The sequence below is a fragment of the Colletotrichum karsti genome (assembly GCF_011947395.1).
Source record: "Colletotrichum karsti strain CkLH20 chromosome Unknown Scaffold2, whole genome shotgun sequence".
NCBI lineage: Eukaryota > Fungi > Ascomycota > Sordariomycetes > Glomerellales > Glomerellaceae > Colletotrichum > Colletotrichum karsti.
This window is the reverse complement of record NW_024065902.1, coordinates 1,330,712-1,358,122: the sequence shown is the minus strand read 5'-3', so window position 1 is coordinate 1,358,122 and position 27,411 is coordinate 1,330,712. Positions and strand designations below refer to the sequence as shown.

Sequence of the window (27,411 nt, the reverse complement as noted above, 5' to 3'; positions counted from 1 at the left end):
GGACGAGGCTATGCAACGGGATACCGTATTCTGGCTTCACACCGTGCGATACTGGTAGAGTCACAGCTTCCGTAGCACTAAGGTTAACTGCCATGTCTAGGATGTGTTCCCTAAGTCTTTATATAGGCTGTTTAGTAGGGTTATTAAACTAAGGTTTCCTAGCTATCTCCCTTAGTACTATTAAGTCTACGTCTATATCTAGGAGAAATTGAGGATTTCTATATCCAGAATGCAGCGTTAAAAATGCAGCGTAATCTTCTAGCAAAAAGGAGAGGCAGCTGAACTAAGCCTCTATGTGGGGGACTAAGTAGCTAGTTTAGGTGCTAATTAGAGCTACTAAAGATTCCTAGGAGGTCTAGAAGCTTAGAGCTTCAGTTTGTGGTTGTAAAGATGCATTGTGATACTGAGCGTGACGCCTTGCTGTTAAACCTTTTGATGAGGTCGTCCTTGGGGAACTCGATGTACCTGCGGAAGCATCTATAATGCAGTTGCGCTTCATAAGACTCGCAGTGTTCAACATCAATCGACGAATTAGAATTTACTAGAAAACTATCTAATTCTAAACTCCCCCTCTGAAAACCCTTGAACGTAGTTCTTCGCATAGTCCCCCTTAAGGAATTGATAGCATGCTATACCCAATCTTTGGTAGGTGTTATCTCCCAGGGGTGCCAAAAGTAGCCCCATGATATGAATTCCAATCGCCTTGATAGGTCGAGCACAAATCCATACTGCAATTGCTGATTCTCTCGCATCCTGCAAAGTGTCGAAAAAGGTGTTTCCAGCCATTGGCAGATGCCGCCCATGTCCCCCTGTCACACCCTTCGCTTTCTTGCTCTTATAATAAGGGTGTGGGTGCTTGGCTATATCAGCCGAAAGATACATGTATGGACCTTTCAGGGTGAGTTCACCGCCTCGAACCTTTCCAGTATCGTCCGAGCCCAAATACGCTGTTTCAACAGACAAAACGTATGAAAAGACGATGTCATCCGGGTACAAACCCCCGCTGAGAATTAGAGCATGGTATTTGTGCTTGTTAGGGAAACTGATGTGCCCATCTACACACGCCCAAGACCACGACGGTGCCCGATATTCGGGTGTTCTTTTGGCCCGGCCATTTGTTCTCCAAACGAGTGTTTCCAAGAGTTTTTCCTCCCAGAGACCAGCAAGATACCGGTGTGTACCTGGTTTCAACTGCCCAAGCCTGGCCTTCATGATATTGGCCAACCCAGAGAGAGCAACAAGTTTGTCGTCTGCCTGAGTCAGCTGCCGTTCCGCGTAGTATTCGACCGTGGCGGTCCAGTCCATGAACAGTTGATCGTATGCGCTACTGGAGTGTATTCGAGGCGGCGCATCCAGCAGTTGTTTCCAAAGGGGAGGGGAGCGTAAATTTAAACTTTGTCTCCTCTTTCTGCGTTCCAGAGCAAGTTCTGATGGTCCATCGAAGTCGCTGAAGTCAAAGCCACCCTCTGGGTGACACTCACTACAAGTGGCTTGACGACATTCCCAAAGAACCTGCTTTGATCCAAAATACAGCGTGCGTGTTGCAAGAAGTCGTTCTTGGACGACCCAAGCGCGTTGTAGCAATGGCTCTCTGTCGAAGTAAAGGTTCCAGGCTGCGCTCTTTTCCTCCACAGACCTGAATGCTCTCTCATCGTCGTCTTCGTGGACTCTGAAACGAACAATTGTCGGTCCGGTCTTCGCTGGATCGCGCTGGAAGAAGCACCCGCCGTCGTCATCTTCGGCTCCGAGCGCCGAGACACTGAACTTTGCGTATCTGTATACATCTTGCATTGTCGAAGCCTCCTTTGACCAATCCTCGGCTGAATCCTGGAAGATGCATAGACGATCGATCCATATGTATTTGATCCCAAAATGCTGAGCGATGCTCATGGCGTCCCTGAAGGTCTTCGGCAAAATGTCGATAGGCTGCTCTCGACCAAGACGGTCGATCGTAGACTGTAATAGCCGCAACAGACTACCTGCAGGCTTGGAACCCCAACAGTAGCTCAATGCCACGTACTGAGTGGTAGGGAGACACTCAGCGCCGTTCACCAACCGGAATGTCTTCGATTCAGTCAGCTCGATCAGACGAGTCGGTCGATACGAAGTGTGCACATTCGTCTGCATACACAACGCATGAGACTCCAGGCATGTTTTCATCCAATTGTCAATGCGAGACCACGTCATTGGGTCATTGGTGGAAGGTCCAAAGTCGAAATTGAGCTGTTTGTCATATGTCGGGACTGCCAACCCTCACAACAGAACATCAGCCGCTACCTTCAACCTTAATAGATTGTCTGCGTACCACAACGGGAGACTTACTTCCGTGGAGAATAAATTCAAAATCGAGAACGATGTTTGCAACGAAAACCCGCATTTGCCGAAAGTCTTTGTAAAACAGGGGCCATTCGCCAAGTTGCCATACAAAAAAGACCGAAAAATACCCATGTTGATCAATGTTGGAGTTGTAGACGTTTGTATTTGGGTAGGACGAAAATTGGTGACAAATAAGGCATCCTTCTCTGATTGAAGCCAAGAACGAGTCCTGAGTCTTATGGTGGCCATATAGATACTTTCCGTGATTCTTGATATCTGTTGATGAATATGTTGTTATTATGAATTACATCAAGTACAACGTGGCAATGTGACTTTAGGTCACCAAGATAATTGTGCTTACCATCATCACGGAAGTATGTCCCCTCTACAAGCCCAAGCCTTTCCGTGCGACCTGGGTCCCACATACCCTCAAGCTCATTCTTGCACACGTCGCAAATCATGACGACGAGAATGACGAGGAATTGGAGGAAGAAGTATGTTGTTTGAGAATCTCCAGCCGGAGATGAATGGGATGCATTTGTAAAGCAACGAGAACGGGGCGGCATCCGTTTCAATGAGACGTGCGGGGTAAAGGCGTCCAACTCTTGACTGACGTCCTCGGAAGAAGTAGAAAACTGGAAAATATCAGAAATCGACCAATTGCATCCACCAATAGGGGCCAACCAACAATTCAACGTCACGCATAAAAACATACATCTAGCCCACCTTATACCGGTGTGCCTAATAAAAACTTATGTGTGATGTTGCTACTAAGCAGCCGGGCATACGACGTCCATAGTAATGAAATTTGGTTTTATGTTGTAACTTGAACCTACACGAGCATAATCTGGGGCTGCGTTACACATACATTACAGACCTACCATTAAAGTCGATATTCACATTTGCAATTTTTCTTAGATTCTTTTACATGATATCTTACTGTTAAACCCTGCAGTAAGCAGTAGTTTCCTGAGTTGTCGACTTTTGCGGCTATTTAGACACCCCCGCGACGCGGACAACACTGGAAGCCAGAGACTTAAGCCCTTTAGTGTAGTCTGTTTGTGGCCCCTACATGAAAAGATTGTGGTAGCCACCAGACGTGATATCTATGTATCACTTCATGTTAGTAGCAAGACCTAAGCCGTACTGCCTTTCTATAATCTAATGTGTACGTCTGAATACGACCTTAAATTCCTTCTAGACTTTGATAAGTCTTCTCATCCGCCCCCGACCTTATTGTTACCTTCTCAAGGAACCCAAACTCTCAAGCAACACTCTCCGTGGCTGCTATTCCTATACGAACTGCCCGCCGAATCAGGCTTCCCAAGATTTAGCTTTTTATACCCTCATATGTCTTACAGACGCGATAGTTGTCAATATATAACCAGGAGTTGAATACCTTGAATGTTGTTTTGTACTGAGACTCGGTACCCCAGGCGATTTTCATAAGTACCTCCAATCTTCATCCGGTCCGTTTGGTTTATTGCGTGGCTTACGCTTCGCGCAGCTCTTGCAACTACCCACTATAAAAAGCAGTGAAATATAAGGTGTTGACAGTACCTCTGACCCATGCTAGCGCGCAGAATAGTATGGCAGTGAGCGGAATCTCCACATGAGCTATTGAATGGCAATGCAAAAAGCAATCGGCATTAGTGGCGATAGCTTCAGCCTCCGATCTTCATACACGTCCGTGATACAGTTGTGGGACTTAATGGATGTATTGTTGCGAGCCAAAGACCCAGCCAATGGCAGAGACGGTGAATACCTATAAGTGAAGAATCGTTGCTTAAAGGCGTAGGAACACAATGGTCCGTCATCATCTTCGTTCACAGAACACATACTTCTGTAGAATCACAGCGAAAAGATGAGTCTCTTTGAACCTCGCCTACTTCTAACGTATCCATGGGTATACTCACATTGCATCCGTTGATTCGTAAACCTCCCTGAAGAGAAGATTCCAACCCAGGCATAGACCAGACATTGGGGTGGGAGTATTGCCCGGCTAGCTTTATAGCAGTTTACTAAGTTGAGTTTCTTAGTTCTTTAATATAATTCTAGCACTTTAGCCTATACTATCTCTCAATATAATAAATAGATATAAATAATAGTTAAACTAGTATTATCTAATAAGCTTAGCCTAGCTAAGGTTGGGCGCACGTAAGTTCGCGAGAGCTATGGGAAAGGGGGAGACCAGACATTAAAAACATCACAAGTTAATTATGAATTGGAACTAGTGCTCAGCTCTAGATCAGCTTTACAGCGGCTTGCCAATACGTGCTCCACAGCTGCCCAACACATTACCCGCCCTCTATGAAACAAATGGATATAAACAACAGTTGAACCAACATGTCAGTTATAAGGTATGATTCAAACAGTAAGGAAGCACTCCCAAATCCCCTTTACACAGGGCGATATCCCAAATATAACGGGCATCATAAATGCTGAGTCGGCTTGAGGTGATGGTGCTATGCATAGATATATATTAGGCTGCTTATGAGATGCTGCATACAGAAGACAGAACACCGTATTTTCTTCTTCTTTAGTTCCCTGTTCGTAGTATCCTGGAAACGGAAGCAACGCAGTGATAGTAGTCATGCACTCACCCAGTGACGGGCTCACTTTTCTTCAGTGTCAGCAGACAGCATCCTCAACATCCCCTCTCCACCAAACACAAGTCATTCTACCGCCATACTCATATACTCCCTAGATGGAAGCCAAAACCAGTGATGACGTTTAGAGGATCGTGGAATACGCAGACAGAGAAACAAGAATACAACAAGATTTCTAGTAGAGCACGATTCCCAAGAATGCGAAAACGAGTCAATAGGCAGAAGCGCCACCATTGGCGTCTAAATGCAGAACCTGGGCGCCTGATCCACAAACTTGTTGAAGACCGAAAGTTGCATTTACACATAGTGGTGGCATACAGTTCTGGACCGTCTCATTGACGAGGCCGGCAGCGGGCAGTCGGCCAAAGGATTAAGGATGAGAAACCGGGACACTGTGCCTGTGAGAGAGTTCGCGAGCACAATTCAAGAAAAATCAAAATCCAGACGTATCGGTTTGCTTTCATAGTGTAACTGACCCTGTCAAGACTCCAATTCACAGGAAGTCTGCTGCTCGGACGCTAGAGAAAACATCACGATAACGCGATGCATGTCACCCAAGAGCCCCCATTGGCAGGAACCACACACCTCCCCCGAACAAAGCCCCAGCACCCAAAACACACACAAGGAAGCTCATCAAACAGACCGACGTCAGCGCCCAGAGTCCACATACCGAGTCACCAGTATGCAATTCCCAAACATCGCAGAAATGGGCAAAAGCTACGATGCCCGCTCCCACATCCCGAGATACAACCCTGATGGGCCGGGCCAAGGAGCAAGTCAATGCACCAAATAGGAAGGACGTCATTGGCCAGCACGCAGAGAACGCGCGTGCCCTTCCGGGTCCTCGAAACGGGGATCTCCAACCCGGACCAGACCATCGCTGCTTTGAATCGAGCTGAGCGAATAAATAGGAGCTGTCACCCGTCGTCGTCGCAGACTGGTCGTTGTCAGTTTTCCTTCGTCCGTTGCATCAAACATGTCGTCCGAACATTGCAAGTTCTCTGGCCGCATGTTTGGGCGTTGCAGACGCGTAAAAGTCAAACACAGCTACATCGGATGCGAGATATGCTTTTCATAACCCCAAAACGGCCTAGCGGCTTTTTATCCCGCCCTTCTATGCTCTGCGGCGTGAGTCTGTGAGCCTGTGAGCGACAGGTCGCCTCCGGTCGGCGCTGTCGGCGTCAGCGTACCCCGACCGAATGGTCGGAATTACCTTTCGGCTCAGGGAAGGGATGTGCCAAGCGGGCTCCCGCCGCCCGTCTGGGGGAGCTGAGGGGGCACAGTCGGATCTCAACAAGTGTTAGGATCAATCCGAGGAGCAAGCTCGTCCGATCCCGCGTGCGCCAAAAGATCTGAGAACCGACGAGCATCGCACAATCGGCCATTTACTTCTTTGACTCCAGAAAGCCAATTGCGGTACAACCACAATCATGGCTCGGTTTTCGAAGCCCGTTTTCTGGGTTCTGTTCCTGCTGGTGCAGCTGAGCATCGCGTCCTCGGTGGCGGAGAAGCTCGCGTCGGCCAGCAAGCCGGTTGCTGACCTGAGTCTCGAGGAGCTCGACGAACAGCTGCAGGTAAGCGCTGCATGCATTGCCTCTCTGCAATTGCGAACGGGAGATCAATGCTTCACGATCTAGAGGGAGAAACTGACAATTGACCCCTGTAGCAATGCTCCCTCGTGCAGAGCCTCACGGCCGATAAGCTGTCCAAGCTGAACGACAGCCCGTCCCTACTTTCCCGCGCCTTCGGCGTGCTCTTCCCGGGCAGCCCCGCGGTCAACGCCATCCTCGCAACGCTGTACATCTCGGGCCCGCCAAACTTCCTCTTAGCCCTGTGCCCGCCGAACATCGACCCCTCCTCGCTCTCCGTGATGGTGGCCTTCGCCGTCGGTGGTCTGATGGGCGACACGCTGTTCCACCTTCTGCCCGAGATCTTCCTCGGCGAGGACGAGCCGACCCGCGCGCGCCTGGTCCTGGTCGAGCCGAACAGGAACCTGCTCTTGGGAGTCGCCATTCTCGTCGGCTTCATGACGTTCGTGGCCATGGATAAGGGGCTGAGAATCGCGACGGGTGGCGAGGGACACACCCACGACCACGGACACGCGCACTCGCACGCCGAAGCCAAGGCCGAGGGCGTGTCGTCTGCGGTGGAGAAGGCGGGGGAGCTCAAGTCCCGGAAGAAGAAGGCCGACGAAGGCTCCAACGGCGCTGCGGAGAAGACGGAGAAGGAGATTAACCCCAGCGTGAAGCTCGGAGGATACCTCAACTTGATGTGCGGATGCCCCGCGCTGGTGAACGGGCCGCGAACCGCGAGCCTCAGCAGCAGCATGTCTTTGATGAATGACGGCTAACCTCTTGCAGCGCCGACTTTACGCACAACATCACGGATGGTCTGGCCATGTCCGCCAGCTTCTACGCGTCCCCGACCATCGGTGCGACGACGACGGTTGCAGTCTTCTTCCACGAGATTCCGCACGAGGTTGGCGATTTCGCGCTGCTCGTGCAGTCCGGCTTCAGCAAGCGGGCGGCCATGGGCGCTCAATTCGTCACCGCGCTTGGTGCCCTCCTTGGTACGCTGATTGGTATTGCCGTTCAAGAGCTCGGTGGCAGCTCTGGCGACGACGCCATGGCGCGGAACGCAGGACTCTGGGGAACTAGCCTGGTAAGTGCCGCAGCTAACGTGACGATGGTGAGATCTGGTGCTGACGAGATATTGGTAGACCTGGGGCGACATGCTTCTTCCTTTCACCGCCGGCACGTTCTTGTACGTGGGGACTGTTGCCGTCATCCCGGAATTACTGGAGACGGGACCGAACAAGATGGCCGAGTTGCGTAAGACAGTGGTCCAGTTTGCTGCCATTGCTGTTGGTGCCGGCATCATGCTGTACATCTCGTGGCACGACTGAGTAGACCGTTAGCAGGCCTCACGCACAAGATCCCGCATTTAGACATGTCTTTAGCGCCATCATTCCGGCAACCGGGTACAACAAAATAGAGGCTTAGAGATCGCAATTTAACTTGAAGTTACTCGAGCTGAGATGCTGTAAACGTTTGGCTTTGCTGAATGCAGTGGATTAGTACCATAGTGATCAAAGGATCGTAGAAAGGTGCATCTAGAGGCTGAGTGAGGCCAGCCCGATGATTTCTTGACCCGGCTGAGTAGTGCAACGTGGCGGCAATCGCTCTTTCTTTCTTGCTTCTCTGAACTGTAGGGCTTGGCCGTCTTTGGCAGAAGGGCGGGCGCAACTTGTGGCTTGAAGATTGACTTAGGTACGTGAAGTAGGCGAAGTACTGGGACTTGTCGACTTTGCCAACTGAGCAGTGAGCCTAAACGCCGCGATGGAACAAGCTTGTTCAAATCAGCTTTATGAGTTGCTTGATGCAGAACGTTTAAAGAAATCCGTTGGAAACGAATTGGCTTGTGATCTGAAGGGAAGCCTGGCTAACTTTGGGGTTGAATGACTAACAAGAGTCCAGAGGGTGGAGCACATAGAGCTCGGTGCCAGTTAGACTGGCGTAATCCAGCCCTGGAGATGGTGTAAGTCTTAACCAGGAGGAATACTAGGTATCAAAGGGTACCCTAGGTACAGCGAGGGGCAATACGAATCCTGTTAGACATGGGCAGCTGCTGTTCATCCATAGAGTAAGTTGGAACGTTGTTGAAAGTTATGGTTTTGTGCCACAAATCCAGTGTTCTCGAGGGTGACGTGCAAATGGATCTGTATGGCCGTTGCTAGTGCTTGAGCGGCGATGACATGAGGTGCGCTGCAGGGCGCGGTGTACATGTCTGCGCAGGGCGCGTGAGACAACTAGAGTTTAGCGCTTGATTCTTATGCAACAGCATCTCGTTGTCCGGGAATGACCTGGGACTGGTAGCTTCCATCCGATCGATCTCCCGTGCCGGTCGAGACGGAGAGACTGGCCTCGAACGTTTCGACAGTGAGCCCATAAGCGGAAGGGCGGTCGAGTGGTCGGGTCTTAGGTAATTGTTCCGGGCCTTGCTTCCGGGCGTGGGATGTCAACGAATACACGCCGCGCATCGTGGGTCGATTGACACCGAGTTCGAGAGACGGCGGCTGGGGGGCTCCACTTGATGTCGAGGCAAGAAACGTGCTCGTAAAAATTTTCCTCAAACGTCGTGGTCCCTTCCACCTCGCGAACATCGTGAGACGGCTGTGAAGACGTGAGCGTTAGCGGCCAGCTACGGCTCGTTTGTCGTCGGCTGAAAGTGGATATTGGAAGAATTGCACCATCATCCACAACCACAAGTCGAATCCACAGTCGTCTCCTGTCTCTGCCTGCAGGCTCCCAGCGTGTCCATATGCACCCCTGAGTCGGGATGGACAGTCGAACAGCCTCATGACATTAGTTACGTCGTCTGCGTTAAGCCGCATGGCATGTACCCGAGAGCCCCATCTTGTTCCGCGATGGAGCCTCAAACATGTTTGGAGATCCGCTTGCTTCCGTGCCTTGGCCTGACGTGCCTGGCAGTCCAGCCTTCCATCGAGCGTTCCAAGTGTTCTAGCGTCATCACCCAGATGGATCTCATCAGTCATAAGCTCGCCATCGTCGTGCGGCTGCGATGGACGGACATCCAATTATGCTACCGGGCGGCGGCAACGTGGTCAGCTGCGTTCCTCAAGTTTCCGACGACAGATTTGGCGATTCGCGGTGGTAATGTTGTGGACGGTGTGTGTGCATGCTCGTGTATGTGCCAACCACGTTGCCATGTCTCGACTTTGACGAATAGATTTGTTGTTGCGGCCTTGGAAGAGAAAATTTTCATCTCACGATGGCGAAAGTGGTAGCTCGGATGGATCTCATTACCGTCGGTTTCCCCTAACGTTAAGACTTCGCGAGCCCCCCATCACGCATCCTTGGGGTGGTGCCCATGCCACCGGGGCTCCACCGGGCGTGACAGTGGGAAACGACCGCTAACAGGAGGCCGTACCGGATGGCCGATGTGCCTCCGCCGCGGGCATCCACTCTCGACCGTGTACGTTAAGGGTACCCGATGGCATGGATCTCGTGCAATGCCAGCAACAAGCGCCAGGCACCTAAAGGCAAAGCGCCGCGCCCCTGGATGGATCCCATTAGACATTGAATCCGTGTACGTCAAGCCCAGCCGGTTGTCGTGCGTTGTTGAGATTTTTGCAACCATTTTAGTTTTTTTCGTCGTTTTGTCTGCGAATTGCGATATCCACAGGCGCACGTTTGATGATGGTTCTAGACGAGCCAAGGTAGCGGTACTTGCGGTACTTGACGCACTTCTGAGGCGGTTGTACCGTTTGTGTGTTGCCCAGGTCGCCCTTGTCTGCTTGACATGCTCAGAAATTCGGGCCATGGTACAGGTGAACTGGTCAGTTGGGCTGAGGAAGACAGTCGCTCGTGTGACTGGAGGATGCAGACATGACGACGCTATGTGCTGGGAGAGAAATCTGCACCCTTGCTCTTGCAGTGATGATGTAGGGCGAGGGTGGATGTTGAATGGCTGAGCGTTGGTGATTGCTATGGTGATGTTGGGTCGGGAGCATAGGTATTGAAGTTGATCGCCGCGGGGAATCAAATTTTCTCCTCGGTCAGGCAGGCTAGAGGCCGATTTCACAGTGAACCCGAGCCGGGATGGGTCTGTGGTTCGGTGCGGTGCATGAGGTGCCCTCCCGTAGATGTTGACGGCCATGCAACGTCAACCTTGGGCAGAGCGCAGCTGTGGTCAGGTCATGGGGACGCGATTCTGAATCCATCATGTCTCCCCGCGTGCCCGCATCCCGCTCTCATTTAAGTCGCATGGTGCGCGAATCCGCGGGGGCGGCTCTCTTAGCTCTGAATCCCCAGACTGGAGATAAGATTTTGGAGTCGCGGCTCCGATTGCCCCCCGAGTCGGCTTGTCCGCGATGACGCCGAGATCCATCCCCTCGGCTTTGCACATCGACGCCGGCCGGGCGTTGTAAATGCTTCAAATACTCGAGATTCTGATGAGATTTTCGTTCCGACCCTTGACGCTCGTAGCAGCAATTGCCAGGTGGTCAGGCCATTTTAGTGGCATGAATCTGCGAGTTTGGCGATCCAAGCGGGTGTGAAATGCTTGCAGGTATCGGCCGAGGTGACGGCCAAGGTCCTCGGCGGCGCTGGTCACATCTTGCCGTTCTTGTTATCGACATGAATGGGCAAATGGTAAGCCGCGTCGTCTGCCCAGAATGCTCGGGATTTCTGGGTATGGCAGGCTCTGATGTCACCGTCGTGAGCAGCGATTTCGGACAAGGGTGTAATCAAGCCAGGGCTGCGAATTTGCAGGCGTCTGGAACGGCGTAGGATTTTTAGCAGCTTCAATGTGAGACGAGAGTTTCCCGTAGGTCTGACGTTGGAAATGCTAGTCAGTTGAGGATGCGGCGGCGGTCATTACTGGTGCTAGTTTGGAGTTGAAGTTGCCGTCGGGGATTGAACGTTGACGGGCGCGTTCCACGGTTGCCGATCATCGGCCTTGACTGAGGGAAGGAAGGTCCAGGGCGCACGCAAGTGGTGACAAAGCAGAAAAAAAGCGGAAGGTCCATGTTGACAATAAGTGGGTCACTGCGCCTTTCCGACTTGCTAAGGCCCTGATTGACATGATGACTCCTTCGGAGAGCGCTAACAAGTCGCTTGAAGACCTCGTGGCTGACGGAACCAACACAATGGAATGGTGCAATTTCGCTGCGATCCTGGTTGGCTTACTACCAGCTGGATTATTAAGAATTTAATTCGTAATATCTGAACAGAAGAAGTTGAAGACCGCTTCGAAAAGAACGGAACTGGGTATACGTCGATACTTGAGATACTTTAACTCCAGGTGTAACTTAATCTAGAGACATGCTTCCAGTTCTGGCAAGCAACGCATGGTATCGTAAGTTGCATGATTTCTCTTTAGTGAATTCGGGTAGCATGCAGGCAGTTGCTACAGCGTACTGCATGAAGAGGTTGGAATCAATTCATCACGGTGGATATATGGAACTTGGAGTCATACGGAGTAAACACGATGCTTCGGAGAGCGAGAGCGTCAAGCCGGTGGACGGCTCGCAAAAATGCGGACTAGGAAGTCGAGATGGAGACAATTCTGAAAAAATAGCTGCCATTCACGCCTTTCACGCTGTCTAGGGAGTCATCTTCAAAAAGCTAGCCCACAACGACATCCATGAACCTCACGGGAAGGGACCGATGTTCAATTCGCCCTGTGGCTCCTTCCGGGAGTCGGACGCCCATCAGTGGAAACAGCCGACTGGACTGGGACGGTTGAAGGGCGTCACTGTCGTCCCGTTTCTAGGGGACTCACACCTTGTGAGGTACCTAAGGTAGGTACCTAAGGTAGGTGGACCCTTGCTTTATTCTCTGTTGGCGTCTCCACACCCTTCGACTTTCTCTTGTTTCTTCCTCCCGCGTCTGTGCTTCCATTCTTTCTTTCAAGTGAGGTACCTCCGCCATGTATCGCAAGTACCTCACTCAGGTACCGGTACGATGCCCACCTCCCTCCATCACTTAGGCTGGAAGCCGCCCTTTGCAAATCCAAGGCGCGGAGGTTTTGCTTTCGGCCCTGGGGTCGGTCTGCTTTCGCCATGGATTTGCTGCTTCGACATGTCAAACCAAGCAGTCACTCAGTCTCTTGGGACTGCACATCCTTGACGTTGGCCCAGCCTTAAAGAGAGCCCGCTCGCCCTCCTCTTCCCATCACGATACTCTTATTACTATCCGTACCACTCAAAGGCCTCTATTCCTTTCCCATTACCATCCCTCAACTCATCTTGACTCCATCAAGTTCCCATCATATTCTGGGGGATCTCCAATCGACTTGTCACCTATATACGAAAGTACCCACCGATACCTTACGACGCCGTCTGGACCTTCAAGTTCTAGACCACCAACGTCTCTGTGCTTCATGTTCGCCTGGCTTACATCACCGTAACCAGCGCATGTGCTTCTGCATCGCAGCCATCGACATCATCCGCAACAGCTCATCCGCCTTACAACAGTCACCATGTCGAGCCACAGTGACATGAGCTCGGTTGTGAGCTTCTCTCGCCAGCCCGCTCACAAGAAGCAGAGCATCGAGATCGTCATCGACGACCACTTCACCTCCAAGGTGTACACTTCAGGCAGCCCCATTTCAGGAAACGTCATCATCACACCGAACCACGATTCTCGATTCGACTATGTTCAGATCATTCTTCTCGGCACTTCAAGGACACGCCTCGATGCCGTCCAGATTCCTCAACTCTCTTCACACACCTTCCTGAAGCTTGAGATGCCCATTCCCGAGTCCGCCTACCCCGTGCCGAGGATCTTCGAGGCCGGCCGCACTTACACCATCCCCTTCAACTTCGTCGTCCCTCAGCACCTCACCATCAGCGCCTGCAACCACAAGGCGCAGTCTGATCTTATCCACGACTACCACATGCGCCTGCCGCCGTCGATGGGCAGCTGGGAGAAGGACGACATGACACCCGACATGGCCCAGATCCACTACGCCATCAAAGCTCGCGTTGTGCGACAGGACGAACTCGGCGGACGTCCAACAAAGGTCATGGAAGACGCCTATCTGCTGAACGTACTGCCCGCCTCCCCCGAGGACCCTCCCCTGAACATCACCAAGCAAGACAAGGGCTACACTCTCAGCAAGACCAAGAACATCCGCAAGAACATCTTCTCCTCCAAGCAGGGTCGCATCACCGCTACTGCAGTCCAGCCAGGGGCTGTGTACCTCACCCCCGATGGTCGCGAGGCATCTGAAGGTTCCCTGATGGTCAACCTCAACTTCGAACCTGCCTCTGCCGATATCCTGCCTCCCAAAGTGGGCAGCGTCTCCGCAAAGCTTCAGGCCCAGACGTGGTACGGCGCCACGCCGATGACGAGGCTCCCAAACTTGGGTGATAGCCACGAGGTTTACGCTTTCTCCCAGCAGCTCGCCTACCAGACCTCGGTCCCGTTGCTCTCGGCCACTGTCGACAAGATCAACTGGCGCCAACAAATAGTTTCAACCACTCGCCGCGACTCCGGATACTCAAGTGACGGATTCCAGGGCAGCCACTCTGATTCCGATCATTCCAACAACCGAGGCCGTCGCTCGACCAAAGACCGATCGTCACCCATCAACCACCTTGCTGCCCTGCAGATCCCGTTCAAGCTTCCGACGGAGCGCAAGACGTTCATCCCGACCTTCCACGCTTGCATCATCTCCCGAACCTACACGTTGCAACTGACGGTTGTTGTCGGCGATAGCAAGGTGAACCTGGCGATTCCCGTCCAGATTGCCCTTGAGCCGCCCGCACAGCTGGGCATGGGCCTGCCCAGCTTCGACGCGGCGATGGCACAACAAGAAGAAGCCGAGGCAGATGCATACTTCCAGCCAAGGCTGATGCAGCAACCTGCAGTCGAGTTCCAAGGCAACGCAGTGTTGCCTGGATATGATGAACTTGCCGGCAGGAGGACTGCCGTTCCAACTGCATGAGCGCATCCCCGACGCGTTTCCTACATGACGTCTACGACCGGCCAAAAAGTCCGCACACGATACCACCTGTCAAATTACATATTTTCCTTTGTACAATCTGCTCTTCCCTTCAATAGACGGGGATTAGGCCAAAAATGGCTACCACACGGAGTTTCAGGAACGGAAAAGGGCTGTAAACTTGGGGGACTTCTATTCTGGATACCATCGATTCGCATTTCAAGGATACCCAAAGAGAAAGGCAAAATGTATACATACAGCATATCATAATACCTAAATCTTGTGGAAAACAATGCATTGAGCCTCTTGTGTGATTTAATTATGTGGTAGTTCGATGGTGCATCGCGATCTGTGCTGATGAGTGACAGTCCAGTTCTTGCCGATTTAGACAGATGGGCCCAGAATTTCCTGACGGCCCCGGGTGGATGTCGTCAGCTGCCATCTCTCACTCCGGCGGGAGATGCCAAGTCCTCGGGGGTGGGATCGTGTGGCTTCGGGACGGCGGTTGAGTGAATTGAGAAGACCGGGCTCGGCTTCGGCATCGGATGCATACGGCGGGCGGGTGGAGCGCGGTCCGGCATAATGTTCTGGACCATTGGCTTTCATTTGCCAAGCTGCTTCCCCCGGAAAAACGCAGAGCTCGGAAATGGATTATTTGTGGAGAGACAGGCAAGAAAGAGAGGGGCTACAATGGTCCTCGTCGCACTGAGACTGGAGCGGGCGGGCTCGATATGACGATGTCTTGGTCTCACCACCCTGCGGACGCGAATCTCTCCAGTTGCGTTTCTATTGTTAGCCCAGCTCTCTCGCTCCTAGAAAGCTGCAGTATCACGCCGCCTACGCTTTGGCGGAGGGGTACATGTGGTAAGCGTTGATCTTCAACCCACATCGCGCGCGCTCGTTTTATTTTTTGGTGTCTTTGAGTCAGACGGGGGCTGAAGAAAGAAAGGCGAAGGCGCAAGGTCTGAGGTGAGCTAAGCTGGACCTGTAACGTGTTAGCTAGCTGTGAGCCTTCTAGATCGTGTTGGCTGGAGCAGAGTAAGGTATGCTGCAGATGATGAGATGGGGCCGGTCCGCCCGTTAGGATGCACGTGATGGCGCCAGACTCCTTTCATCTTGGCTGCATCCTGTCGAGAGCTTGTGTTGCGAGTTGGATGGTTCGAGGGGAGGACTTGATTGGTGGTTTTGGACAACGGGCAGCGGCAGATATATAATAGGGGTTGGGGAAAGGGAAATAATGAGCGAGCTGCCGCTGCGTGAGTGGTTATTGTGTTAAGAGCCAATTGGCCATACAGAGCTTGCAGCGAAATGTCTTGGGAGGAGATAAGGGAAACCGATTGCCGCAGTCCGTACAGATAATCAGATGCTGCCTTCCCAAAGGAGAAGGAAATACGGCAGTCCGTTCAGGCTTGATGCTCGCCGGATGATACTCTCCATAGTAGGAGTCTGGAGGTGCAAGGTGGTAATTAATGAATGACCTTGATCCGGGGCATCGCTGCTGCTGCTGCCGCCGTCATTGACATTGACCTTGAACCGTGCGCCTTCCCACCTTCACCCATGCAACTTCCCATTCCCGCGCATTCCGTCCCGTCTCCTCTCGATCGCCTCCCGTATCCCGTCTTCTCATCCTCTTCCTCCCCTCCCCTCCCGCCTCCGTCCCATCTCGGTGCTTGTTTTGTCTTCCTTTCTTCCCGTGTTCCTCGTGTTCTGCCCTGACTCCTGCCATTCTTATGTGTGTATCCCGTCACCTAAAGCATTGCTGCACAGTACTCACGTTCGCAAGTCAGCAACCCATCAGCCCAGGTTGACCCCGTCTCGACAGAAGGATTGCGGTGGCTGAGTTGCGTCACTCTCGACCAAGTGCGAAGCTGCTTCTCTGGTCCCGAACTTAAGCCTCTCTAAACCTTCCCGATTCTGGTACTTTGTACCGATTCCACTCGTTATTCCCTCCTTCTTGCCCTTTCGACCTTTTTCTTTCCCCCTCGAAGCTCACTAGCTCAGGGCCCCTCCTATTTGCGGCGGCGTGGCGCGGGAGAGACACCGTGCAGCCACGGACCTCGATTGACTAGACGCGACCGTCGGGTCTTACCTTTATTTCCATCCCGGTTTATCTTATCCTCGACTGCCTTTCCGGTTCCCTTCAATTCCCGAGTGACACACCGTCGACAAGTCGGACAGTCATCCTGAAGGACCTCTTCTCCTCCTCACACAAAGCGCAATCTCGACGGTCCATGTCAACGTAGTCGCCAGTTCACCCTCACACTCGACACAATGCGACAGGTGCTCAGGGCCGGCTTGGGATGCCTCGTCTCCCTGCTGCTCGCCGCACCGGCCGACGGTTTCTACATTCCAGGTTCGCCGCCCCAGCCGAACTCCAACAGGGACGAATTGGATCGTTAAGCAAGGGTGCTGACCACATCTCCAAACAGGCTGGTCGATCAAGAGCTATAGCGACGGCGAACAAATTCCGCTCCTCGTCAATAAAGTCTACTCCGACAACACCCAACTGCAGTATGCCTACTACGACCTCCCCTTCGTGTGCCCGCCGACGGGCAAGCCGAGACCTGGCACAGGACTGTTGAGTGGGCAGAGCATCCCTCTCAACCTTGGCGAGGTCCTTCGCGGCGACAGGATAAAGACGTCTGATATCGACCTGGTCATGGGCCAAGACAAGTCGTGCAACTTACTGTGCAACCGCGAGATTTCCAGGAAAGAGATGCGGAGGGCTCGGGACATGGTACAGGACGGTTACGTTACCGAGTGGATCGTCGACAACCTTCCCGGTGCGACGAGCTTCGTCACCGTCGACAAGAGCCGCAAGTACTACGCCGCCGGTTTCAAGTTGGGCTTTACGGACTATGCTTCCAGCAGCGGCAAGCCGCGATACTTCATCAACAACCACCACACCATCGTCATTCGCTGGCGCAAGGCCCCTGGCAAGGCAGGCGAGAGAGGCGGAAAGGTCATTGTCGGTTTTGAGGTCTATCCCAAGAGCATCGGCTCCGAGAACAAGCGTGACGAGAACGGCTGCCCCGCTGATCTGCAGAACATCGACCAGAACTTCGAGCTCTACCTTGCCCCGAATAAGTCAACCGACAACTCGGCGCAGTACGCCCAATCTTCATATCAGCCGGAGGACAACGAAGATCCCGATGACGACGCCAAGCTCACTATTCCTTACACCTACTCCGTATACTTTCGCGAGGATAACAACGTCGAGTGGGCGCGCCGCTGGGATCTGTACTTCGTCAACCAGGAGGAAGGCTCCAAGATCCACTGGCTCGCTATCGTCAACTCTCTTATCATCTGCGGCCTCTTGACCGGTATCACCTTGATGATTCTTGCCAGGACTATTCGATCCGACATCAAGGGCTACAAGGAGGTTCCTCTCGAGGACGGAAAGCCCAAGTTGAGGCGCAAGAAGACCGGAAACAGATCGCCTAGACTGTCGGAGAAGTCAGGAGGGCTACTCGACCAAGGAAACGACATCGAGAACGACGCCGACATTTCATCCGACGAAGAGGCATTGGAAGATGTCACGGGTTGGAAGCTGCTGCATGCCGACGTCTTCAGAACTCCTGCGTACGGATACCTGCTGGCGCCGTTGGTTGGTTCCGGTATGCAGCTCCTCTTTATGGCTGTTGGACTCGTTCTTCTCAGCGCTCTCGGCATCCTCAACCCTAGCTTCCGCGGAGGCTTCATCAGCGTCGGAGTCGGCCTGTTCGTCTTTGCCGGTCTCTTCTCCGGATACTTCTCTGCACGGGTCTACAAGACTTTCGATGGACAAGATTACCGCAAGAACGCTCTGGTGACTGCTGTACTGTTCCCTGGCATGCTCTTCGGTATTGTCTTCATTCTCAATCTTTTTGTCTGGGCTCAAGCGTCTAGCACCGCCATTCCCTTCGGCACCCTTGTGGCGATCATCGTCCTCTGGCTCTGCATCCAGGTCCCCCTGGTTTATGCGGGTTCCTGGTTTGGATTTGTTCGTGGTGGAAACTGGGAACACCCGACCAAGACGGCCGTCATTCCCCGTCAGGTCCCGCAACAAGCTTGGTACATCAAGTCTTGGCAGTCGATCCTCCTGGCTGGACTTATCCCGTTCGCCGTCATCTTCATCGAGCTGCTGTTCGTGTTCCAGTCTGTTTGGCAAGATAAGAGCGGTTACTACTACGTGTTTGGATTCCTGGCTGTGGTGTCGGTCATTCTCATCCTCACCATCGCCGAGGTGACAGTGGTGACCATCTACATCCAGCTCTGCTCGGAGAACTACAACTGGTGGTGGCAGTCTTTCATGGTTGGTGGAGGTAGCGCCGTGTGGGTGTTCCTGTACTGTGTGTGGTACTACTTCTTTAAGCTGCACATCACCGGCTTCATCAGCAGTATGCTGTTCTTCAGCTACAGCTTCATGGCTTGCTGCGTGTATGGACTTCTGACGGGAACTATTGGGTTCTTGAGCACGTACGCGTTTGTACGAAGGATTTATGGGTAAGTTGCCTTCTTTCGAGCTGTCAGATCGGAACGCTAACTCCCACGTAGAGCGATCAAGGCGGACTGAGCCACGGTGCCAGTGGACTTGGACACTGACTGAGTGCCTTAATGTTTTTTGACGGCACGAAAATGGGTTGACGGCGCTTCTTAATGCATTTGCCCGGGCGTCACGTTTCGGGATGTCCGCGGGGACAACAGGCGTTTTAACGGAAATGAAAAACTCGGTCCCATGATTTCGGGCGGGTTAGAGCTACTACTATTAGTACCATCGACCAAAGTATATATGATGACAGGATTCAACCAGCAGCGCGAAAGGAGTGGAATTTGAATAGTTGGGAGTATATAATTACCTTGTTCAGTCTCTACGGCACAAGAATAAAACCTTTTCAACATGATTTCGATCGTTCATCTGCATATGGGTGAAAAGTCAGCGTGTGCTTTCAGGTTTGACGTTTTGTTTCATGGGAACTCAACATCTGACGCAAAGTGACAATACTAGGCTAACATCGGCTTTGATAAAAGGTGCCTGTCTGCTCCAAAGGAGTTGGGAAGGCAGATCAGAAGCACCAGCAGCCGCGGCGATACAGCAGCTACTCCATAGTGTGAGCGAACTGAGCCACAAAGACACAGCGCTATCAGCTGTACACGAAGATTCGAGCAGGGTTTCATGAGGGTTTTTTAACCTGTTTGAGAGTTTGGTGACTGGTGTTTTTGAGGTATTCATATCAGCATGCACGAAGGGAGGCAGGGGAGGAGAGCAGGTGGTTTAGTAGATGATGGCACAGAGGGATGGAGGGAGTTGGGAGGCTCGGGGTTATGTGACGTTGCTGAGGTCTGGATGATGGTATAAATTGTCTAGATTGTTCATGAACTCGGCGCAAATCAGGCCGAGTTCTATGGATGTGGGAGCTTCATCGATGCTTGGGATCTTTCGGTACTTTAGACAATATTGAAGTAAATTTCCGAGTTATTCTTTTCGTTGCTAACTTGCATTCCTCTGTGGTTTAGATATGTGAAATACACAGCAGATGATGAGGGCTAGAAGCGGAGAAGGAGGATGTTGTGTCTTAAGGTGAGTTGGTGGGCTTAGTCTTGAGCCTGGCTTCACGAGGAATGGTTTATCTTGACGAATGAGCCTGGACATTTGGTATCTCAAAGATTGGTGGCTCCAGAATCGACGAAATGGCATGTTGAGAGATGAGTTTTTATATCGCTCGATGCACGAGTTAACCTTGCGATGTTTCCGTCAGCAAGACAGTCGCTGCGGGCTGAGTCTGGGAACAGGTTCTTGTTTGGGTATATTTACTTTGGAATTTCGGAATTTCTCACCGGCACAACAAGCAGAAGTGTTCTTCTTGCAGATTATCATGGCAAGGCGTTAGGAGGCGAGATTAGCCTGGGCACGGTGGAAGAGTGGTTGCGTGTTGCGTGTGATATGATGGTACTTCGTTCTGTCGAGGGATCTTCTGCCCGTGGTCTCTTTCTCGGGAGTATTTACTTTGGGATAAGCGAAGGGATTAGACTAAATAGGTAGGGAATCAGTCGTGGGGACTCTGGGTCGGCTAGATGCGCGTTATCTAATCACGTCTCACCGAGATATATATCAACGGGGAATACCTTTTCGCATCCCATCGCCTGCAGCATTGTTGGAAAGGTTCCCTCTTCATCTGGCGAGTTCTTAAATATATCTACTGCAGTCCTGGGGCTCCTGAAGAGAAAATGCGCGATTGGGGGAGGCGATTGTTTGTAATAAAGTCGGCCCAGTTTAGAGTCAACGCACACATAGGTACACAACATCAACGCAGGCGATAGGCGTCCGAAATTATTCAGTTCAATTGGTCGTTACTCTAAACATCTTGCCACGAGGCTTAGTCTTCGGCGGCTATTAGGATGGAAGGGTCGTTGGTGCCGGCCAACAGTTCTCTTCGTCCCTTGAGTTTTTAGTTGTGAATACACCAGAGGTATGTGCACGAGGACGATTTTCTGAGAGATTAATGAAGTTTGAGTCGCGTTTCGGTTCTCACTGTTACTCAAGTAGAACGGCAGTGATCAAGGTTCCTCTGAGCGCATCGCATCGTATCAAAAACTGTTCTTCTTGGGGTTTGACATCAAAGGCTCTCCTATCCAGCTTGCTTTTAACCTTCAACACCGCTCTGGACACATTTTGTATGCAACGAAAGACTGAACGATGTTTGCTTTGTCAGGACTTGAGGTGGAATATGAAATGAGGAGTGCCGGTGTGTTGAGTAGGTCTTGGTGATGTTACTTCCGCATGTCAGGAGAAGTTGTCGCAGAATAATAATCTTCTGTTGCTTCTACCATGTACTAAAGATTACGAAAGCATATCTACGCTGTCCAAGTTCGTTATTTAAAGAATACGAGACTTGTTACGACATCCTTAAACCCCAACATTTGCGTCCACTGTGTAGTGCGCATTTGGCCCGGCCCCGACTGAATCGTGTAGATCAGGTCGTAGGTAAGACGTGATCGGTCTGCAGAGAGTGCTCATTTGAGCTATAGATATTGTCAGCATCCCTTAGAGACTGTGGTGGGGTTTGGTTGATAATGTCGTCTGTCGCTGGAAAGAGTCTTCTCTTCTGAAGTATTCATAGATGTTTAAGCAAGAGAATCCGGGTGTAAAGTGTGATCTTGCTAAGCGGAAGTCTGGCGATTGTCTCAGATGTGTCTCTTCCTAATGGAGGCATATCCTAATCGAGGCTTCATTACATGTATAAACTTAGCACAACTCCGAAATCACCTGCAGAAGAAAAACGAGACACTTTGCCAGGTCAATGATTTTAAATAGCCGACCAAAAAGGGGGCTCTTCCCATGAGCTTCTCGTCCTTATCAAGTCTCAGCCACCGGAAAGACTCAAGAATGTTAATGGGATTTCCCCATACGAGATATGTAGTCTCTGAACAGGACGGTAAAAGTGTGTCATGGCAGCCCTCGATGCTATTTAACAAGGTTGTCATGCCACAAACGAACAGAAACTCAGGGAACTGGATTCAGTGTAACATTTATTGAACGGACACTGCTATAACCCTAAGGGATGGTAAATGCCTTGTTGAAAGGCGAGATATGAAGGTAAGGTGCTGCAACGTCGCAGAAGCTAGTTCCGAAGAACACTGGTCATACAATCACTTCGGGCCTAGTTTCTTGCTCTAGTGGCCCCAATTCCAACGGGTAACCATCAAGACCAGTGTGTTCGCTTCAAAATGATGACTGATCTAGCAGCGGTTCATGAAAGACCAAATGTGGTCGTTCAGGAAAGCGGGAACGGTGGGCGCGTTGCCACGTTGTTGCCAGCTGCTTCCCTGGCAGTCGCGCTGTCTAGTCGAGACGTTAGCAAGATGCGGTAACGATATTCAGTCATTGTATCCAAACTCACTGGAAGAAGGTGCTGCAGCCGGCGCCGCCGGTCACAGAGCTGGCTTTGTCGCCTCTGCCGTTAAGGTTCCCTGAGTTCCAGTTAACGGCTGGTGCTTTCCTTGGGCGAAGACGGGGGTTACTTACAGCATCTGGCCTCGTCGGGCTGGTTCTCGGCGTTGCCGGTTCCGCCGTAGTTGATGTCATCGTAGAGAACGAACTGTCTGGCGGAAACCACAGACGCGAGCAGGGTAGCGGCGATGATGGTGAACTTCATGTTGACGATGGTGTTGGTTGAGAAAGTAGACTTTGAGGCAATGGAAGATGTAAAGCTGTGTGTGCTTGATGATTAGAACAATCGTAAGGAGGAGAATTGGCGACTTATTTATACCTGAAGTCAGGCCATTATTCGTACGGCCATGGGTTTGAAGCTGTCGAAACAAGAAACGCTTGTGCTAGGCAAAGACTTTGCAGCTTTTGTGAAGGAACTCTCGGGCGCCGAGACAATGCGAGCTGCCCAATGAAATTTGCATGTCTATGGTAACATTCGCAAGTCTATTCTCTAAGCTCGCAGCAACTAGTTAGCTCAGAGCGTCATCCCTGGACAACTCGAAGATCCGACACTTACTGACCGAATACTATGAGGCCAATTGCATAGGAAATACGATAGCTCTACACCGAAATGCCAAGTCGAAATGCAACGCAAAAGCTTTTAGCGATTTATGAGGGGTCGAATGCGAGGTGGCCAATGGCATGTCAGCATCGTGCCCGTTGTGAGCACATATCTTCCGGATCGCGAAACCTCTGACTATGTTGTGTAAAGGTGCGGGTCCTACTGCCTGAGCTGTTGTTGTCAGGCCACTGAGTTATGAAAGGCTAACCGAGATCACACGAAGTTACGAATCACGGATGTCGGTTAGCCTTTCATATTTTAGTGTGTTCACGTCATAAGAGAGGATTAGACGTGAGGAAACCGCAATCCAAACTGACCGGGAGAGAGACAGAGAGAGATACTCATGAGCTGAGACCGACTAATACTCATAAATGATTAACCAAAAGCCGGCTCGAAATCGATCCTCCCAAATGCGAGGTGACGACTTACGTTAGAGCTTTCAACTCGAAACGAGAGTCTAGTATAATCTTTTCAGCTTCCTCTTGATGATCAAAATGCTCCGCCTCATCTCGGCGACGAATCAGATTAGAAAGATCTCGCGTCCGCATATGCAGAAACGGGGCGCGTTTAGTTCAGCTCTAGGACATGATGCACGGAGGATCCTCCCGGTGCAAATTTACTACTTCCAATGTGGAGTCAGCTTGAGAACCGTAGAGTCTAGCCTGCTCCGGACCCTGAGTTCTCAAACTTGAACGAGCCCTCACGCAAGCCTACGGAAGTCGCTTTGTACGTCGCAGTTAAAAAGTGCACAAGCCCTTGCCGTCTACATACATAAATGAAACGCGTGCCGATATTGCTTCTATCATTCGCTGACGCCCAGCCGATGATTAGATTGGGGGCGAGCTTATGTGCCTTTGCGTGAGGTTCTCAAGCTGCAACTGTGTGTTAGAGTTGCGAAGGATGACAACTTATTCGTTCCGGAATTGCCGGTAAATGAGAACCAATAAGCTTTGAATCCTTCTACAGCAATCTACGTTGTGAATGGAAGGCGGTGATGCCTGCTTGCGAGTTGAACGTAGTGTTACGGTGCTTGATTACATCCTTGGCAAACTCGTATCTCTAGCGTGATCCCTCTGCCCCGCAGGGTTGTATTTACATGACTTGGACTTTGGGGCAATACATAACTCTACATCCCAATATATGGAGTCGTTGTTATGGAAGTGAAGACCTGGCAAAAGACCAAGGTCTCGAATGTTATCGCGAAGTCACCAGTGGGGTATCTGAAAAGTTGTATCTTTTGAAAGCTACCGCAAGGAAGAACCCGTGTTGGGTGTCATTGTAGCCCTCTGGGTGCCATGGAAGGAAGAATTGCTTCATACACAGTACACCATGAGCAACCTGGTTCTCCCAGTATGCTGGCTGCAGTTGAGCACAAAAGTACAGTAACACAAGCAGTTGAGTTTGAGAGATGTGCAGGACGCTTCACTTGCATAGATCTACAAGGAATTTTTGGGACAGACTCGGTCTCCCCGATTTGCCAAGCATCATACTAAAACCCTTCCCAATTATGCCTACACGTTCTATGCTGTCCGCTGAAATCGGCCTGTCTTAGCTACTTATGTACCTCACAAAATTAACATGTGTTAAGTATTTGGACGTCGTTGAGTTTGCTGACTATGTCTTCATGTTCTCTTTGTGTCTTTTCACTACACTCTTCAACGTGTTGATCTCTCATCGTTACCCATCGAGCTAGTCTTCGTTTCAGTTGGTCCACTTGAACCCGCCGCCGAAGCCGAAAGCCTCAGCTCCTCAGTCTCGTATCAACCAAGGGCAAGCCGTTAAAGAAGTAATAACATTGACCAATCTCTTAGATTGCGCGGGAGAGATAACGATGAACCTGACTATGAGATCTCACATCGCGTTCAGTGGGACAGTATGCGAGCTTTACCTTTTCAAGCAAGTAGCATCACCCAGGAGATACAGCAGAGGGCAGTCAAAGGCTTCCGTCATCTTAAGGCTTCCAAGTCAGTTTGTATTGAACTCGAGTAATCTTCAAAGTGTGAGAAGTGATTGTCTCGACAAATTGCAATAGATAGGGAAAATTCCTCTCTACGCAATTCAGCTAGTCTTCTTTCGTGTCGTGTGAGAAGAGAGTAAAGCTACTACGAGCAGATATCGAAGGTCTAGCGCCTAAGTCCGCAGTGATCCACAGCTTTTGCTTGTCATCAATGGACCTATGGTGTCTGTAACGCTAACCTCTATCAGAGAAGTATTTATTCCGGAATATGTGGACGAGAAACTCAGCCAATCCACCGCACATTTGACACATCTAGCCCGGACAACGAGAGAGCTCATGAAGGATATATATCTTATACCAAACAGTATTTTAGGCAGCACTGAGACTGGCTCTTGCTAACGGGGCAGATGCGCCTGCCGTAATGTTTAAATTATCCATTGCTATCAGCGTTTGTCGCTGCCTTGAGTCAACTTGCGTTGCAGCGTTGTGTCCGCAGGTCCGAACACGCTATTAGAAAGAAGAAATCAAGGAGATCCTGGATGCAGCAATGATGAATGCGCAGGCATCTTTCAAATCGATACTTGGCGGACAAGAATATTCGATATCGGTGCATATAGGCATTTTAGGATTTTGATACTGGAACGAGCTTGCTGTGAACGTTGAGGATTCCTCAACGCAAAGTCATCTCCAGCCGTTGTCGACGTTTCTCGTTATTTCTCTAGTATTTATATGACTATAAAAAGAAATAGGAGAAGGGTGAGTATAGAGGTATGAGCACATTTCTTAGCGCTGTGATTATATAAATTGTAGAAGAGAAGGGAACAGGCCAAGAACCTTCCAAATTCCCTATCTTGAGAGATTTGTATAAAAGAATTGGATACATTGAGTCATAGTTCACGTCTGCTTGCGCCTCAAATCAAAGCCTGAGGCAACGCCGGACGACGTGAGATGACGACGTTAGATGTGGGCATCAGTTGAGTGCTGGTTGACCCCGAACTTATGGCCACCGAGAGTGAAAAAGCGATGAACTGATGTGTAAGGCTTGGCTTGGAAGTCTCACTAAGTTGAGACTTTCAATCCGTCTGGTCCTCTATGCGTTAAAGGTGAGAACGAAGAAGAACAGTAAGTCTGTGTCGTGAGTTTGCCGACAACAACTGGAATTTCGCTAAGCATCATCAATTCACCAGTCTTTCATCGTGCTCTGAAGACTGATTTAGAGATTTAGACGCGTCTTGCCATCAAAACCAATGAATACAGCAGGACGTCAGACGAGTGGAACATAGATGGGGTCACACCGGAGTCCGGCCGATGACGCCGATCCGACATTGCGGGCCGTTGCGAGGTGGGGGACCGGGACCGCGGTGGACGATGCTTCCGGCCTGGGCGTGAGTAGTCTTGCGGAATCTACGAGCTTCCAGGGTTGATATTCAAAACCAGTAGCTTTCATCGGCCTATGAATCTGATATTTATACGGGCCAAAATCTGGGCGTTGCTGCAATGGTCTCAAGATCCCTCTGGCTTCTGCTTTGCCGTTGAAGAAGAGGCATCTTACCCATTTGAGTGAAGCCATTGAAATGCGAGAGGAGAATTTAGATGTGTTGTCAATAGGGCATATTTGATGTTGAGAAATGCTTGTCAAAATCCTGCTTGGCTTCATTGTCATAATTTATATCAACTTTCTCGGCATGGGGATGTTTGGACATGGACGAGCCAAGCTGCGCGATGATGACTATCGCCTTGGCTGTTGAATACCAATTAGGCACTGATTCCTTTTGAGAAAGTTCGGGATCTTGGGTGTTGACAACATAAAACCAACGCGCAATGAGATCGACTCATATCGACGGTCGCAATCCAATGAAAACGACTTGAGAGACAGGACCTGCCTAATGCGGCATCTCGGTGCCTGTTCACTGATGCTGGGCGACCCGTTGTGGGGGTGGGAAGCACGGCGTTGAGGTGCCGAGAAGTCGGAAGAGCATGTGGCGGGTCGGGTATCATCTCAAGTTCGGGGCTATTGGATTCTGCCGAGCATAGAAAGAGCAGAGACGACAACAGGTTGACGTGGCGGGTGTTTGGAGAGGAGCGTTCGAATGAGTCGATGAGCCGCTCTCGAATATTGCAAGGTTAGTAGCGGTAAGAGAGAAGGCAGTTTGTGCTACCTCACCGAATTTATAAGCGGGCGGTGTCGGAGCTTGGGCGATGTGTTGTTGTTTCTGTTTCACCGCATGTTCCATTCCGAGAGAACCATGAATGACGCAGGCCAGGCGAGGACTCATCGACAAGGGCTTCGCATCTCACAGTGAGGATGTGGAATGCAGTCAAGCTTTGTTGGATCCAATGGGGAATGCCCCGGGGTGGTTTCGGTGAGAGTTCAACGCGGGAGCTAAAGGGATGTACGCAGTAGCTGGCAGACGCTACAGGGGATCACGTTGCGTTTCAGGGACTTGGCTATTATGTCGTGTTGGACAACAATCTGTTGTCTGTCGTTTAGTACACCGTCTCTTGGTGCTTCTCTTCTGTTCCTACA

At 51.0% G+C, this 27,411-nt stretch overlaps 4 protein-coding genes across 4 annotated transcripts; 3 read left to right on the top strand and 1 right to left on the bottom strand.

Moving 5' to 3' along the window:
- Window positions 1-6,355: 6,355 nt before the first annotated feature.
- Window positions 6,356-7,830, top strand: CkaCkLH20_00932 (zip zinc transporter; the record flags this gene model as incomplete). The annotated part of the gene is made up of 4 exons (XM_038883652.1): window positions 6,356-6,499; window positions 6,592-7,196; window positions 7,286-7,586; window positions 7,645-7,830. 4 exons carry the CDS (start codon window positions 6,356-6,358, stop codon window positions 7,828-7,830), a joined length of 1,236 nt encoding a protein of 411 aa, XP_038751247.1.
- Window positions 7,831-12,929: 5,099 nt separating this feature from the next.
- CkaCkLH20_00931 (arrestin) lies at window positions 12,930-14,399 on the top strand (the record flags this gene model as incomplete). The annotated part of the gene is made up of 1 exon (XM_038883651.1): window positions 12,930-14,399. The coding sequence occupies one exon, from the start codon at window positions 12,930-12,932 to the stop codon at window positions 14,397-14,399; it is 1,470 nt and encodes a 489-aa protein (XP_038751246.1).
- Window positions 14,400-16,667: 2,268 nt separating this feature from the next.
- On the top strand, window positions 16,668-18,980 carry CkaCkLH20_00930 (multispanning membrane; the record flags this gene model as incomplete). The annotated part of the gene is made up of 3 exons (XM_038883650.1): window positions 16,668-16,749; window positions 16,826-18,881; window positions 18,935-18,980. 3 exons carry the CDS (start codon window positions 16,668-16,670, stop codon window positions 18,978-18,980), a joined length of 2,184 nt encoding a protein of 727 aa, XP_038751245.1.
- A 3,135-nt stretch (window positions 18,981-22,115) lies between these two features.
- CkaCkLH20_00929 (uncharacterized protein) lies at window positions 22,116-22,531 on the bottom strand (the record flags this gene model as incomplete). Its single annotated transcript, XM_038883649.1, has 3 exons — window positions 22,116-22,218; window positions 22,277-22,346; window positions 22,402-22,531. The coding sequence occupies 3 exons, from the start codon at window positions 22,529-22,531 to the stop codon at window positions 22,116-22,118; spliced, it is 303 nt and encodes a 100-aa protein (XP_038751244.1).
- Between the last annotated feature and the right edge of the window lie 4,880 nt (window positions 22,532-27,411).